At 36.9% G+C, this 18,031-nt stretch overlaps 1 protein-coding gene across 1 annotated transcript in view; it reads right to left on the minus strand.

Moving 5' to 3' along the window:
* Positions 1–18,031, minus strand: part of ANTXR2 (ANTXR cell adhesion molecule 2) — a 221,136-nt gene that overhangs the window by 187,242 nt on the left and 15,863 nt on the right. Inside the window, exons 4-7 of the mRNA XM_069092887.1 lie at positions 16,353–16,434; positions 13,530–13,637; positions 13,362–13,430; positions 12,568–12,648 (exon numbers count right to left, since the gene is read on the minus strand). Coding sequence (XP_068948988.1) covers positions 12,568–12,648; positions 13,362–13,430; positions 13,530–13,637; positions 16,353–16,434 — 340 coding nt within the window. The remainder of the gene's footprint in view (positions 1–12,567; positions 12,649–13,361; positions 13,431–13,529; positions 13,638–16,352; positions 16,435–18,031) is intronic.

Below are 18,031 nucleotides of genomic sequence, written 5' to 3' on the forward strand. Positions count from 1 at the left end.
CTGGTTGATTTCTTAAGGAAATACAGAGCCTTAAACCCAATTCACTCTGGAGCTTATAGATGGGACAATGGTCCCTGCCTAGCACAGAGTGGATGTAAATACCAAATAGTAACTGTCTCTCTTTTGGCCAGGAAACCTGAGGGTCCTCCCCTCCCAGTTAGATTTTTTTTTCTTTCTTGATTAAAGGGGCCACACCCTTGATTAACTTCTTAAAGAGACCTATTTACTGAATGGACTTTACCCCACACAAAGTGAGAACCTGAAAAGACCTTAGCCTATGAGGGTCAGGGTCTCCCAATGTATCCTGGATCATCTCCAATCATCCTGATAGATATCTGGTTGTTGACCTTGCAAAACCCTTCTTAACTCAAATCCAAGGCAACTGCAAGTCACGTCATCATTTCCCTGATATTATGGTCCTTTTCGAGAACTAAGGACAAACACAATTGTTGGCCAATCATTGAGAGTCAGAGTCATTTCGGTTTTCTCCCCATTAGAACATAGAAGACCTCCTCTTGGGCAATTTTGTGCCCTCAATACTTAGCACAGTGTCTGACATATAGTAGGTACTTAATATATGCTTGCTGACTTAAATAGGATATGTTTGTATATGAATCCTTCAAGACTGAATAGTAAGTTAAGACCACTATTTTCCATGATGTCCATCATGTCAAAGAATATCAAATTAAAAATGATAGTGAAAGCCATATCTGGTCAATGGTCAAGTCCGCCCTTTTAAACTTTGTAAAATCTCCCGTATGGATCCCATTCTCTCCTCTGACACTGCTACCAGCCTGGTGCAAACCCCCATCACCTCACAACTGTACTATGGAAATAGTCCACTGGTTGATCTTCCTGCCTCATTCTCTCCTCATTCCAGCCCATCCTCTACTCAGCCACCAGATGAATCTTCCTAATGTGCAAATCTGACCATGTCACCCCACACCCCATTTCCAGCCCCATTTAATAAACTCCTGTGGCCCCTTCTCACTTTTAGCATGAAATATAAAATCCTCTGGAATTCAAAGTGCTTTACAGTCTGCCCCACTCCTACCTTTCCAATCTTCTCATACATTATATCTACTGCCCTAGTATTCTTAGATCTGTTTACACTGGCCTCCTTGCTGTTCCTCAAATAAGACATTCCATCTCTAGAATCTGGGTCTTTTCACTGCCCATTTCCCAATTCTCTCCCACCTCATCTCCTCCGCCTGGCTTCTCTGGCTTCCTTCAGGTTCCAGCTAAGATTCCACCTTTTGCAGAAAGCCTTTCGTGATCCTCCTTAATTCCACTGTCTTCCTTCCATTAATTATCTCTGTAAAATTTATTCAGCATATATCATCTTTCAGTTCATTGAAGGGGGAAACAAGTCACACAAGTGATGCCACAAAAGAGGAACATGGTGACTTTTTCTGTTTAGTGCCCATAAGAAGCAGAAAAAATTCAGAAAGTGGTATAGGCAAGAAGGAGAATTCTGAAAATAATGTGTGGAATTTAATAAATACTTAAAAAAAACAAGAAGTATGAAAAGGAGATTCATGGTTTTATGTAAAAATTTGCTTAATATTCTAATGTGTATATGAAAATGTTATTTTTGGGGTGTTAATTTAACTTTAGCCTTTTTAAAATTAATAAATTTACCTGGATGATGAACTGAGACAGTAGAGTCAAATCAAAAGAAAAATATACATGCTCACTGCCATGTAAATGAAGACAACATTAATGGACAATAAAACAGCACTTGAAATTCTATGGGCAATGGGAGTTCCAAATCATTACAGTGTCTGACTGTTCCTGTTAACAAACGGCAAACTATAAAAATGTAAAATTACAAAGTCAGTCCTAATCAGCAAATTACACAATTTTATTTACCTTAAAAGTAGTTGATTGAACAGTTATGATACATCAAAGTAAAATGTTCACTATATTAAAAAAAAAACCTAAGAATTATCTAAAGTTAGCTGTTTTGCTCCCTTGATATTCATCAGAATGCTTTGTTCTTCTTGTAATTACACTTAATCCACTCATGCTTAACTTGCCTAAGGGTTGACTGCCATCATCTATGATACACCAAACAGGTAAATTCTACAATTCATTTTGACTAGGTTTTGTAGAAATTTAATTGTGTTTGGTTCATTGCCCTCTAAGTATTCTTTCTTTTTTCATTTCCCTTTAAAAAAGTGATAATTTCCTGGAAACAAATCCAAAGAATAAGTCATTTCATTCTTATTTTCTTTTTTTTAATTGGCAGGTTTTGATTTTCTTTTTTCATGTTATTCAACAATTTGTGAGATTTTTTGTCATTTTAAAATTTCTCTAAGATTTGTTAATAAAGAACGGGAAGAAACACAGGTGTGTTCACATATCAAGTAAATCTATAAGGATTTAAATGAAAAAATGTCATCGTCAAGGAGGATATTATAATCCTATGATTGTAGACATAAATATTTATACATAAGTACATGTATTAGTGCCTCTCCCATCCTCAAAAAAAAAACCAAGTTATTTTCTCTTTCTGAGTCATCTTCAGCAGCTGCCTGAGTATATACTCAGAAAACATGAAGTGGGAAAAGGGATTAGGGAGTATCAGTTCTCAAATTCATCAACCTCTGACTTGCTTTCTAAACCCCAGCCCCATCATCTCTAATTCTATAAAAGACTCCCCATCATCACTTCAAATCTAAACAAGACAGGTAGTCATCTCCCCTTTCCTCAAACCAGATTTTCTGACTATCCAATTTCTCTCAATGCCACTCAAGCTCAAAATCACTGTAAATTTTTCCTTCAAATACCTTATTTTCATCCTTTCCTTTCTGTCCTCACCACCACCATTGTTGTTCAGGTCTCCATCAGCTCTCACATCACTGCAATAAACTCCTACGTGGTCTCCATTTTGCTCCAACTCAAACCCTATTTCTAAATTGCTTACCTTAAACCACCACTTGGATAAAAAAAAATGAACCTTGGTTGAAGTGGACTTCAGAAGCCACACTATCTAACTCATGTGCAGAACACCTACAACATCTCCAAGAGGAAATCATAGAAGATAAACAGGTGGGAGCAGCACCTAGCTGCTCTTAATGAATTCAAGTTACTTGCCCCTAATGAACTACAATTCTGGATACTGAAAGAACTGGGGAATGTAATTTTTGAAACACTGTAAGTGATGTTAGAAAGCTTGTTGAGAATGGGAGAGGAGTTACAAAACTGGAAGACACATTGTCCTGAGTTTGAGAGAAAGAGAGAGAGACAGAGAGAGACAGAGACAGAGACAGAGAGAGAGACAGAGACAGAGAGAGAGAGAGACAAAGAGAGAGAGAATGAAAAAAGTCAATAAGCTTGATGACAATTCCTGACAAGATTCAAAATATAGATATGCTTAGCAAACATCTAGATAAGGAAGCAAAAATCACAAAGAGCCAGAATGGATTCATAGAATGGGTCATGCCACATTAACTTTTTTCCTTCTTTGACTGGGTGACTAAGAGGCATATCAGGTAATTGCTTATAGCTTACCTAGATTTTAGCAAAATATCCAATAAAGTATCTCCTAAAATTCATATTTTTAAAATGGTAATGTGAGCTACTTGATAGTATAGTTAGATGGATTTAGATAGAAGCAGTTGAATGCCCATTCTCAAAAACTTGTTAATTGTTGAAAGTCAACTTGAGATCTACAGTGAACTAACCTTGGGACTGGGCTTGGTCCTATATTAGACACTTTTATCAGTGACTTAGTTAAGATATAACTGACATTCTTATCAAGTCTGTGTATGAGATAAGGCCAGGGAGGTGGGGAAGGAAAGGCTTGACTGAGTCAGAACCCAATAGGATGTTGCAAGACTAAAGGACTAGACTGAATAATAAATAAATAAAATTTAAGATAAATAAAACTAAATAGGGATAAATATAAATTTTTTACTCGCGGTTCAGAAGTTGATTACACAAAATACTACAGTGGAAAGAACACTGATTCTGAAATCAGAGAATCTGGACTCAGATCCCACTTCTGGTGCTTAGTATAAGAGTGTATTACAAATGTCACTTAACCTCCCGCTGACTCAGTTTCCTCATCTATAAAGTGAAGGGCTAAATTAGATGGCCTCATAGGTCCTTTCCAGAGCTAGAGCTATAATGTTGCGATCTCTGAAAAAGATATAGGGGCTGCTAAACGGCAGTGGATTAAGCAGCAGCCCTGGAGTCAGGGGGATCTGAGTTCAAATTTGGCCTAAGTTACTACCTGTATGACCCTGGGTAAATCACTTGACCCTGATTGCCTCCAAAAAAAAAAAAAAGATGTAAAAAGCTGTGTACTTCAGTCATTTACAAGCTGAAAGGAGTTAACATGAAAGCGTGATACAGCAGGTCAAAAGGCTAATGAATTCTGTATAGCCTCCATGGCTGGCCTTTCCTCTGCTCAGGCCACATCTGTAGTATTATATTTGATTCTAATAAATACATCCTTAATTAGAGAACATCCAAAAAGAATCACCAGAATAATGAAGAAAATTGAGTTTAGAGAAGTGGTTGAAGAACTTGGGATGATTAGCTTAGGGAAGAAAGAAGACTCTGAGGAAATATGTGAATTACGAAATGTCATCAGGAGGAGGAGGAATTCATACTTGTTCTACTTGGGCCCAGAAGTAAGAAAAAAGAACACGAAGTTTCAAAGACGCAAAAATTCAGGTCTGATGTCAGCAATAACTTCCAGAGTCATAACTGGAATGGGATCCTTGGGAGGGTTTCCCCTGATTTAAGGTCTCCTAGCAAATGTTGAGTCACCACTTGTCAAATATCTTGTAGGGAGGAAGGGACAGTTACTAGACTGTGCTAGATGACAGTGAGGTTCCTTATAATTATTTTTGTAAGGTTTTGGATTTTTTTTAAGGGTTATGTTTTTTTTTATTTTATTTTGTTTCGTGTTTCACTTTGCTGTTTTGTTTTTTGGATATTTGGGGTTGGTTTTTTTTTTTTGTTTGTTTGTTTTGTTTTGTTTTGTTTTTGCTTCAGCCTATGCTGGAAATTCCAAGGAACTGCATGATCTAAAGTGACAAGGAACTCACTACCTCATGAATCAGCCCACTCCATTTTTGGACATTTCTAATTGTTAGGAAGATTTTCCTTGGATTAAGCCAAAATCTATTTCCCCATTAAAAAAACCTACTCACTTGTCTTAATTCTATCTTCTGAGGCCAAGCAAAACAAATCTAATCACTTTTCCACATGACAGTTCTTCAAATGCTTAGAGAAAGTTCTCTAAATCTTCCTTTTTCCAAGGTTAAATGCCCTTAGTTCCTTCAGCTGATTCCTCTAGACCATGCCTTCAACACTTTGAAGTTTCTTGTTCCCCACCATCACCCTACCATGCTTGCTCTCCTCAAGTCACTTTCCATAATGTCAATATTCTTCCTACAATTCCACACCACTACTAGGTACAATATTCCAGATGGAGTCTGACTGTAGAAGATTAAAATCCTCCTTCTGGACACTATATTTCTATTAAGTCAGCCTTAGCTACTTTGCTATCCCCCCCAAAAAAAAATCAAGGTCTTTCCATTCCCTACAGGATAAAATCTCAGTATTTCTGTCATGGTGTTTAAGACCCTCCAAGAAGGGCTAAGTAGCTAGATGATAAAGGGCTGGACCTTGAAGCAGGAAGACATAGGTTCAAATTTGACCTCAGACACTTATCAGCTATATGACCCTGGACAAGTCACGACCTCTAACTGCTTTCCTTTCTTCAAGTGCAAAATGTACTTTCATCACAGTGTCTAGGAGAGGATTGAGGAAACAGAATATGCTCACATAACAACTACTTCTTAGGAGGAAAGAAGTTTCCTAACTAATTCATTGACATGAAATTCTAAAGGAAATTTATAAATAGGTAAGATAAATGGAAAATGAACCAGTCTTCTATATACCTTGATATGCTAACTCTACTAGATAGATAACTAGATATATAAGGCATTTATTTAGTGCTTACTTTTCATCTCCTTACTAGTGGTTTTAATTTCACAAACTGCTTTTTAACTGCCTTGATAAACTGCTTTTACCTGGGGGCAGGGAGAGGGAGATATAAAGATCTTCATGCATGTGTGTGTGTGGGTATGTGTATAGGTGTGTACAGAGAGAGATAGACAAATAAATAATAGATAGACTGATTACATGAACCCCCAGATTATGCCTGTAATGCATTATATCAGATGCAAAAACATGACCAAGATAGGCAGCAAAGAGCAAAAAGAGGAGACCCAGGAGAGAGCCTTGGAGGATGGACCCGCATGGTTGGTGAACGTGGCCTGGAGAGAGAGCCAGCAATGGAGACAAAGAAGAAGAAGCAAGGCAATGAAGTGTCACAAAATCCTAAAGATCCATAGTGGTAAAGACTGCAGAGTGGAGACTGGAAGCCGAAAAGAGAAGAGCCCATTATAGACCGATTTCTCAAGCATTTAAGGAACAAAGATGAGTTGACAAAAGGACAAAAGCTAGTAGGAAAGGTGAGATCAAACAAGGGTTTTCATGAATGAGGAAGACATTAAGGAAGATAGCACATATTGCAATATAAAACTTTCTTAGAGGGAAAAGGACAAAAGAGTGGTTCTAGGAAGAGCTAAGGAGAACAGGGCCTCAAGTCAGAGGTTCCTCCAAGGGGACAATGTAGCAAGAAAGAAGATGGAGGGGAAAAAACCTGGAGAGTGAGTGAGGTAAAGTTTGGCTATGGCCCTTCCCAAAATGGTGGTCCCAAAGAAAGAAGTGAACAGTGTTTCATGGTGGGGCTTTGGAAAGGGAAGGTACATCACAGAGGAAAACATGGAAAATGAGTCTGAGGACAAGGGAAGAGAAGTGTAACTGGAGTCCTTCCAAATATTGTAGTCTCAGGGGGAGAATTGATGAGCAAAAACACAGGAGAGAACCTTTAACAATGAATGAAATAATCATTTTTATTTATTTACGCATACATTTATACATAAATGTTAAAATGAAATTGAAATCAAAAAAGTCTTCTGAATCAACTAAAATTCAGAAAAAGGAACTAAATTTGTAAAAGCCAAGATGTTCATAACTGCGGGTTTTTCAGTCCCTTGCTTTTAATTTAGACAAACCAGTGCTATTATTTGGTTTTCTTTTTTTAAAACACAGTTTGGAAAGACACCAGGTTTAATTTAAAACTCTTGTCTCTGGTGCACCAAGGAATTATTTTTGTACAAACTATATTATAACAATAGCGAGAACCTTGAAGGTTAGGCCACTTTCAGAGACCATATGGCATAGTGGAAAGAACCTTGTACGTAAGTACCCCTGAAGGTCTGAATGCAAGGTCTTGTTCTTTGATGTGCTAGCTGAGGTGCCTAGGGCATGTCAAACCCTCTTAGACTCAGTGTCCTCAGGTCTAAAATAGAGATGCTAACATTTACGCTTCCTACCTTAGAGAGGGTTTTTGTGAGGAAAACATTTTGTAAATCTTAAAGCATGATAGAAAAGAGCTTTAAAGACGAGTGGGCTAGGTTATGTTTAGGAAACCGTAAAGCGCTTTTGCTGGCCCTCAGCCCACCCCCATAATAGCCACCGACTGTCTTTGGAGTATTTTACCCACAGTGCTGCCTGAAACACCCCTGCTTTGGAAGAATCAAAGATAAGTGTCACACAAAAACCACATGGTAAGTGTGAGCTGGCTGTAGCATACTCTCAACAAAGAACTCCAAAGGAATGTAAAAGTACAAAATATCACCAACAACTGTGACAGAAAGAGGAGAAGGCCTAGTGGAGGAGAACAGCTTATATTTCTCTTGGGAATTTCAAGTGGGATAGGAAGGAAAAGGTGGAAAAGGGTGGGGGTAGAATCTATCTAAGGGATTTCTTTGGTATAAATGGTGTGGGGAGGGAAGTCCTTTCCTGTAGTCACAGGAAAGAGCTTAAGAACCATCAAAAGTCCCCTCAGCAACTGGAGCTGGTAGAAGCAGTAGCCAAGTCTGGTAAATACAAAGAGACAAAGGAAACAGTGGTGCCATATGTTCACAAACACATGGAAGCCAGTTGGGGAAATAAGGCAGCTGAAAGCGGGCAGCGGCTCTCTCCCCTTCCCCCCACCCTGAGCCCCATGGCATTTCCTCCTCCTGACCCAAATGCTACCAGGGAAGACAGAAAGAGTTTGGTCATTGCAAACTCTTGTACACACATTCAGTTCTGGCTCAGCTGCCAGTTAAAAGGTTTCACATCGCCACAGAGGGAACTTGTAGAAAACAGTCAGAGGATTCCTACACTTGCTCTCACTCTCCATCCGATAATTCCAGAAACAACTCACCGAACATGTATTTATATATCGACCAAGACCTCAAACGCCTCCTTATACTGAGGGGAAAGAGCATAAAAAAGTAAGAATATTGTTGAAGAATAAGTGGGTAGCTCTGGGAAGGACACAGCTGAGAGGGGGAAGACTAAGAGCTGGGAGAACAATCAGGCCGCCATCTTGAACATGTGACCAAGGCCTGAACTACAGACAAATGAGAAAAAAGGTGTGGCCACAGAAATGACTGAACTAGGCAACTGGACCTGGTGACAATGGGAAGGGGAGACTCAAGCCTACAAATCTAGGAAAATAAGACGATGCTGATGAGGGGAGGGGAGAAGGATTAGTTATTGTCAAAGACAGTAGGAATTTTAAAAGCTAAACCTCTAAACTATCAGCTATGCTATATTGAGAGGAAGAGAATGTTATTGGGAAGCTTTAGGAAGGTTTTCTTTTTCTTTCTTTTTTATTATATTATATATTTTTAAATTTAATTATTTATTTATTATTTTATGTTCTATATTAAATATATTTGTTTATTATATTATTATTTCAAATATAATTTTATCTATTTATTTATATATTTTATATAATTCTAATATAATTTTAATGTTAGTGCATATTATGCATAGGAGGTTATACTGCAGGTAAAAACCATATCCTTTTTGTGTACTGTCCATGGTGATTTTACTAGTATAGGTCTTACCATGTCAGCCCTTGCCCAGTAAACTCCACTGTCTTCCAAATCCCTCCAAGAGTGGACAGAAACACCTCTGTTTGTTGTTAAGCTCTTCACAACCTGGCTGGCCCCTTCCTACAAATATTGTCCCTCTTTACTCCTCTCCATACTTTCTAAGGTTCATCAACACCAACCAACCTGCTGTTCTTCATCATGATACTCCATCTTCTGTCTCCACGAATTTGCCTTAGCTGTCCCCCTCCCCATACATACAACATTCCCATGCCTCTCCCTCAAAACCTCTAAATCCTTGGCTTCTGATATTCCAATTAAGCATCAACTTTTACAAGAGTTCCTTGAACCTTCCCATCTGAGTTATACTACCTTCACCTCTGTGTGTGTACACACACACATACACACACAGCTCTGATAGACTGGCCATGTATCTTGAATGCCAAATCTTTTTACCTAAAAGACTATGGAGAACTCACACAAGGCAAGGGTTCACACAGTGGTCAAAAGAAGTGGTACAAGGACACTCTCAAAGTCTCTCTGGAGAACTTTAGTGTTGATTGTGAGATATGAGAGATGCTGACACAGAACCACCCAGCATGGCATGCCTGCATCAAAGATTCTGTTTTCTATAAGCAAAATCACAGTAAAACAAAGGAAATGTGAGATGCATGAATCTAGAGACATCTCCATCCCAAATGTTCAAATGGACATTCAATCTGTGGTAGAGCCTTCTGAGGTCTCATTAGACTGATCAACCACAGCTGGGGGAGAGGAGGGTTTCCTTCAAATGTTTACTTAAGGGAATTTTCTAAGGTCATAATTAAAGGTCAGATGAAAGTAAGATTATTGCCCCTTGAAGAATTAATGGTTAAAGGAAAAGCTCTGCTTTAAAAGACATACAATATTTACTGATGTTTTGGTCTGATGGTTACAGTGATGTCACAGATATGTAACACACCATTTTGCTAATCTTTACAGAAAAGGATAGTAAAACAAAACCCCAAAACTTCTATTGAGAAAAGCCTGAGAGTTCTGCTTTTTATTTCAAAAGTGTTTCTCGCCTTGTTAGGAAGGTACAGCTAATGAACCCCAGAAAGACAAATTTAATTTCAAATCTAAAAAGTTCTGGGTTCCATAAAATTATTCTTAAAATAAGAAGCACATGAATAGTGGAGAAAGTTGAGGCCCTGGTTTCTTATTTCCATACCACTGGCTATAGTTATTTACAGTTGGGGGGTGATCCGGAGGAACCACACATTCCGAGTGTTTTATGTTCCACAAAAGAAAAGATTTTGAAAATTAAAGACCAAAAAATACATAAATTGGAAACCAAAAAGGCTATAAAAATGATCAATGAAATTAGAAGCTCATTTCTGAAGAGTAACAAAATTGATTAAGCTTCAGCAAACCTGATTAAAAAGGAGAAAGCAGAACATCAAATCAACAAAATAGCAACTGAACAAGGTAAAGTCTCAAGAAAATCAGAAGAAATAAGAAATATTAAGAGCTACATAATTACATGCAAACAAAACTGAGAACACACAAGAAATGAAGGGTTACTTTCACAAATATGAGATATGTAAAATAACAGAAGATCCAATAGAGATCTTAAATAATCCAACTCAAAAAAGAAAATATAACTATTTGTTAAATTTTAAGCTACATGGGGGTTGACATGGAGTGGAAAGGGGCAGGAGGAAGAAGGCAGTAAGGGGAATAATACTCTGATACTCCTAACGTATTTACAGAACTCCACCAAAATTCTAAAGAACAATAACACTAACACTATATAAATTATTCTCAAAAACTGAAAAAAAAAAGGAATCTCTACCAAACTCCTTTATATCAAATTTGTCTTAATATGTATAATTTTATATAAAATCTTATCAAGCAGACTACAGCAAGTCATCTAAGAAAACACTTGTTATTGACTAAATTGCATTTATATCAGGGACACGAGGTTAGTTCAACATTCAGAAAAAAATGTTAGAGCAAAAACCAATTTTCATCTTAAATTATTCTCATACAACCCCTAAAAACTTTTAAGAAAATTATGCTTTCTGGGGTGGCTATGTGGTGCAGTGAATAGAGCACCGGCCTTGGAGTCAGGAGGACCTGAGTTCAAATCCGACCTCAGACACTTAACACAAAAACTAGCCGTGTCCTTGGGCAAGTCACTTAACCCCAACTGCCCTTCAAAAAAAAATATGCTTTCTGAAAAGAGCTCGCAAGCCAAATCCATCTCAAAATAAAAAGGTAATTCTATTTATCTGTATATATTTGACATATGTACATATTATCTGACCCATTAGAATTTAAGCTACATGAAAACAGGGACCAATTCTTTTTTGTTATTTTATCCCCAGTGCTTAACCCAGTGCCTGAAGTATAAAAGACAATTTATAAATGCTTACTGAGGAGTTTCTTCCAACCCGATGTTCTATTACCTTCACTCAACAGGGTAGAAAAGCAAGGGAAAGATGGGAGAGACAGGCAGGCACACCACAACTATGTGATCAACATCTTCCCTCAGACTCTGAGGGAGACAGTTTAGGACCCTGTACCCAAGAGCCTTAGCAATACTAATGCTCTCGCCTCCAAGGACAAACTTCTGCACAGAAGTAACCTACATCAGGTGCCACAATCACAACTACCAAAACCCCAGAAAACAAAGTTCTTGCCTCCAAAGTCCTTGACAATGTCAAATGGTTTGACATCAGAAATTGATAGCATTTTTTCATGAAAAATGACATTGAAGAAGAAGCCTTAACATGCGCTATGCTATTGCACCTTAAGGATTATGGGACCTTTCTGTATGATTTGCAGCTTCCATATGCCCTATGTCTTTTCATTAGAATGTGCATTCTTTGAGAGGAAGAATGGTCTTTTCTATCTGTATACCCAGCATTCAGTATAATGGTTTATATACAGTAAAAGCTTAATAAATGCTTTATTCATTCTATCAACAAATTCTTCTTCTTCCTTTATGCCTCCTTCTCCAGGTGCCACTTTCTTTATGCCACCTTCTCCCTATCATCTTACTTGACTGTCCAGTGATTCAAAGGTGCCAAGCAATGGCCTTGTCTGTAATGGCCCCACAACACTGCCCATGTGACTACAACAAGGTTAAAAGCTACCTGGGATCGATTTAAGAAAATAAACCAAAGTACAATAAAACACAGACACCATTAGATTGCAACCCTAATTCAATATGGAGCCTGCAGGGATCCTCATGTATAGAGTAGTGGATATTTAACTTTCCAATTACCTACAAATATTTTCTATTTGAGTTTGATACTCAATGATTAGTAACAAAGACTCCATGAAAGTTTTATAATTGAAAACATAAAATTAAATCACTGGCTCCTCTAGAGATTGGGCCTTAATTATCAGTGTCTCACTTTGAATTTAAACCCAGAAATTTAATAATATGTTCAATTATAACCAGTAAATAGAGATTTTTTTTCAATCTAACTCCCTCCCTTCAAGACAAAAGCAACATGACTTTTTTCTTCAGATCACTTCAAGTCCGTTCAAAATACATGTATAATTATGAAAGTTTTCTCCCCACAATCGAATTACTCACAGAGTTAATTATTCCTTTAAGAGCCTGAAATCCTCCTTTGACAGGAAATACTTGGTCTTTAGCATCGGCAATTTTTTCAAGCTTTAAAAAGAGGTAGGAAAAAAAAATTATGATTGACAGGGCTGTGGGGATAGAGATGTACTTAATGCTTAGTAAGTTTTAAGACAGATTCTAAGGTAAGAGAAAGTCACAATTCACTGATATAGTGGTATGGTATATTTATGAAATGCAACAGGTAGTCATAAAATCAGTTTGTAAACCAAGGTGATTTAAGTTAACTACACTTCCTAAACTAAGGAAGGACTCGAGCATATCCAAGTATATAATTTGTAGCTATGGCCTGCTGCAAAATGAAATATAAAGTACTTTTGAGATTGATAAAATTGGGTTTGTTTATTGAAAACATGGAGACTTCCAAAACTCAGAAAGGGAAAAGATAAGGAATAAAACTCAAAGAAAATTTGATAAAACCCTGCTCTTTCCAAAACCCACATTAGTCAAAGTTTATTTTAAGGAGATTTTAAATCCAAAAATAAAAACACACAAATAAATTTATGTTTTAGATTGGCTTCATCAGTTGGTGAAAGGATAATTTCTGAGTTCTTTTGTTCTTCAATAATGGATACATTCTAAATCACTGACCCTATTCACTGAGTTCAGTGATTTATGGCATAGGAGATAAAATATCTTAATAGAAATCTCCATGAATTCTGTTTGCACCACACTTCAGTAACAGTTATTCTAGGAGGCATCTCTCTGAACTGAGAAAAAAGCTATAAATCTGATAGACTTACCTGGGCTTGATCAAAATCAAGAACTCCAACACAATAAACTCTGGCCCCAAGGGTCCTGGATATGTTTGCCTATCAAAGAAAGCCATTATTTAAACACTGGCTTACACAGGCAACGCTCCATGACAAAATGCAACAGAACATATTTCAGAGCCTCAGTTCAAGACTTACCTCTTTGGCTGCATATATGGGCACCAGGCCATCCAACTTGCCATCAGTCAGTGCAATAACTATACTTGAGGTTTTCAAGCCCCCTGCATTCTCAATTTGTTTATTGGCCTGGAAATGAAAAAGAAAACTTTCCAGTTCATAGCTGCATATTTATTCTTTACCAATGGTTCTTTATGTTGAATTCAAAAATTTGACAAAATCTAAATTAAAATGACTGACAATTTAAATCATGTCCTTTCTATTTTTGATGCAGTTATTTTATATATATATATATATTTAATTAGATAACCATGCAATTATATGTATATAAATACATGCGTATATTTATTATATGTGTGTCATGTTTTGCTATTAGGAATAAAGTTACTAACCAAATGAAAAACTCTTCAATGATCACAGTTCACAAGACCATAGAAATAGAAATGGAAAGAACCTCAGAGATGTTCAAGTCTAACCCCCTTATTTTATAGATGAGGAAACCAAACCCGAGGGAAGTAAAGTGATGTGCCCAGTCACACAGGCAGTGAGCACCAGAAGTAGATCTGACTCCAATCTCCTAAATTCAGGGTTATGCTATTTCAATTGACCTTTTTGTGTCAATTCCACAATTTAGGCCTACCATTGGATTCACCATAGATTATCACAACTATTTCAAAATTATCCTGTGGTACCAATGAGAGAAAGGATAATCTGCGGTGTAATAAATATTGTGAACTTTAGAAGTGACAGCAATAACAAAATGGATAACTTACATTTACATACTTTTTATAGCTTAGAAATGATTTCATCACAACCAGCCCCATGAGGTAGGTAATAAAAGTATTATTATCTCCATTTTTGACAAGCGGGATTCAGATAATTTGGGTCAGTGGCCAGGTCACATGGTAAAGTCTTCTGACTTCACGTCCAATACACATTTTATTCATTCATTCAGCTACTATTCATTAAGCCCCTACTATGTACAAAGGACCTTTCCACTACACTATCCATAATTCTATTATCTTCCCAAGATGGATGGTATATTGGATTGATCAGGAATGGGGAAACTGTAGCCTTCTAGGTCCTTGGGTGAATGAAGCCTTTTGACTGAGTCCAAGTTTTACACAACAAATCTTTTATTAAGGGGATTTGTTCTGTGAAGTTTGATTCAGGCAAAGGGCCATACTTGAGGACCACATGTGGCCTCAAGGCCACAGAATCCCCACCACTACAATAGTCAGCTTCAGAGCCAGAAAAGCCTATGTTCAAGTCCCCCTCTCTGACATGGTGACTATGAGACCCTTAAGCAAACCACTTAACCTCTCAGCACCCAAAGTCACCCTCCAAAACCATAAATAGTTGCTGATATATATCAGTAGAGGGAGTTTCACAGAATCATCAAATTGAAAAGTTAGAAACCTCAACACAAAGAAGTCCCTAATATAAAGTAACTGACAAGTGGTTTTCCAGTCACAGTTAAAGACCTCAGGGAGGGAGTTCACCAGCTCTGAAGGCAGCCCATTTCACTTTTGGACAACTGTCAAGGCAAAAATGGTTAGGAGGTTGTTTGGGGGTTCCCCCCCAAAATACCAAGCCTAAATTGGCTTCTTTGCAATTTCCACTCATTGCTCCTGGTTCCACCATTTTGGAACAAACAGAATAGATCAAAGCCCTCCTTCACAAGACAGCCCTTCCAGTGCTGTGATGGCCACACTGAGACCTTTCTTCTCCATGCTTAATATGCCTAGGTCCTTCACCCTAAGATCATATGTCACAAACTCAAATCCCCTCACCACTGAGGTTCTCTGCTTCAGGAAATTCTCCAGATTATCAATATCCTCAAACTTTGGTGTCCAAAGATAAACACAATATTGGTATTATCACCTCCCTGTTCCTGGAAACTATGCCCCTCTTACTGCAGACCAAGATGGCATTAGCGACTTTGGCTGCCACATGGCAATGTTGATTCATATTGGGCTCATAATCCCACTAAAATCCCCAGATTTTTTTCAGAACAAATGCAATATTTTTTATATCAACAAATCACTATATATGAATGAAGTCCCTAGTGTGTCCTAGGAGTTTAAGGATACAAGGACATTGAAGGAAACAATCCCTATTCACAAAGAGATTATATTTCAAGTACAAGACTGCATTTATCCCTAGGGACCTTCATTGTCTTGGAACGATTGAGGTCAATGAACCATCATCATCTTCTCATGGTTATTTTGGAGCCTGACAACTGAACCCTGGGATAATTTTCTGTCTTTGCTTTGTGTCATCTGCAAAGTTGAGCATGTCATCTAGAAATGTTCAAATAACACAGGACCTCTTGCCATGCTGACAATGAACCATGGATGATCTTATTTTGAGTCTGGTCATCCAAGCAGTTATGCATACAATCTCTCTATCTTCTCCACAATAAAATTATAATAAACTTTATTCAAAAATTGCTAAAATCTAGGTAAGCTATATACCCCATCTTTGTCTGGAATGAGCTATTCTAAAAGCTATGCTAGTTCTTTGTGACTCTAATTCCCTAAATAGATATTAATCAACTATCTCTTTAATGTTCCTTTTAGACACTTTCCCAGGAACTGAAGTCAAGCTTACTGGCCGAGAGTTTGCAGATTCTGTTCTTTTCTCTTTTTTTGAAAATCAGGAATTTAGGACAATATTTGTCCATTTCCAACATTGTGTTATCCTTTTTATTTTTTTTTTCAGAAATCACAAGTGTAAACCAATGAAATCATAAGTCTGCTCCCCTCACCTTGAAAAAAATGTTGTACTATGGATAAAGGAAGAAAACACATTTTCCCATCATCTCAAATATAACAAACTTACGTGTCTTAATCCTTCATAGATATATGTCTCTCCTGCTGGCTTTACATCTTTTAAATTTTTTAAGCCTTCAGTGATTTTTGCTCTGTGAATACATTTTTTAAAATGACATAAATGAAATTTATAAATGAAACTATACAATACATTTTTCAAAAGAAATATAACTTGCTCATTTGTCTATAACTCTTATAAATGTTTATATACTCTATTCTACACATTCAACTTATTATTAGAATTTGCAAACATCTACAATAAGTGTACTAGTTGCTGAAGCATATAGATATTTAATAATAATAACAATAATAACTAACATGTATATAGTTCCATAGAGAAGCAGCCATGTGGACTGTGGACAAGCAAATTGATCTGTTTACTTATCTATAAAATTAGTTTTATAATGGCCGTAGAAGCAATTACAGTTATATGTCTATGAGATGTGGAGCACTAAAGTCTTGACAGAAGAGGAAACCATAGTGTAATGGAAAGAGAATGGGCTGGGGAGTCAGGAAGGTCTGGGTTTGAGTTCTGACACTGATACATAACAGCTGTGATACCAGAGGGCAAGAGTTCTTAATCAGGAGTCTGTTTTAATAATTAGAAAACTATATTTCAACACAATTGGTTTCTTATAAAAATTTAACCATTCATTTATTATACATTTAAAACATTCAGAAAAGTTGATCATAGGTTTCACTAGTTTGTCAAAGAATTTCATAACTTAACCAAGGTTAAAGACTAAAGCCCTAGACAAATTATTTAAGCTCTTAGGGTCTCAGCAATTTTCTAAATTCCAGAGCAATTCATATGGATATTGCTTAAAAAAAAATAAAGGGAAGAATTTGCCTTTCAGATCTATGGATAAAGGAAGAGGTCTTGATGAAACATGACCAAGGGATAAAAAGAACCACAAAAGTTAAAGAGGTCAGTTTTGATTATATAAAATTATAAAGGTTTTATCAAAGCAAAGTCGATAGAGGTAAGTTTAGAAGGGAAACAAGTTACTGGGAGAAAAAAAAAAAGCTTTCTAGCAAATTTTTCTGATAAAGGTCTCACAACCAGGATAAGTAACTTGTTAAAATTTCTAACAATAAGAACTAATCCCCATTTGAGAAATGGCCAAAGGATATAAAGAAGCAGTTTTCAATAGAAGAAATGCAAGCTTCCCATATCATATGGGGGAAAAAACACTCCAAATTTCAAATTAAAGCAATGCATCCCATTGACCCAGTATCACTACCACTAGGCTTGTACTTCCAAAAGAAAAGAGAAAACACCTACTGGTCCAAATTATATATATATATATAAAACAGCTCTTTTTGTGAGAAGAGACCTAGAAACTAAGGGAGTACCCATCATTTGGGGAATAGACAAACAAATTATGGTATTTGAGCATAATGAAATATAATTAAGCAGAGAAACCAGAAAAAAATGGATAAAGTGACATAGAGTGAAATGTGAGTAAAACTAGAACAATTTATATAAACAACACTTGAAAAACAAAAACTTTTAAAAACTTTAGAACTCTGATCAATGAGATGATGGAATACAATTTCAGAAGAATGCTGATAAAACATGCCACCTACCCTCTTGACAGATAGATTATGGACTCAAGGTGCAAAATCGGACATACATTTTTGGACATGGCCAATGCAAAAATCTGTTTTACTTCACTAGGTATATTT

This window comes from Petaurus breviceps, unplaced genomic scaffold (genome assembly GCF_028583685.1).
Source record: "Petaurus breviceps papuanus isolate PSGF00001 unplaced genomic scaffold, PetGlider_PUasm1.0 126, whole genome shotgun sequence".
Taxonomy (NCBI): Eukaryota; Metazoa; Chordata; class Mammalia; order Diprotodontia; family Petauridae; genus Petaurus; species Petaurus breviceps.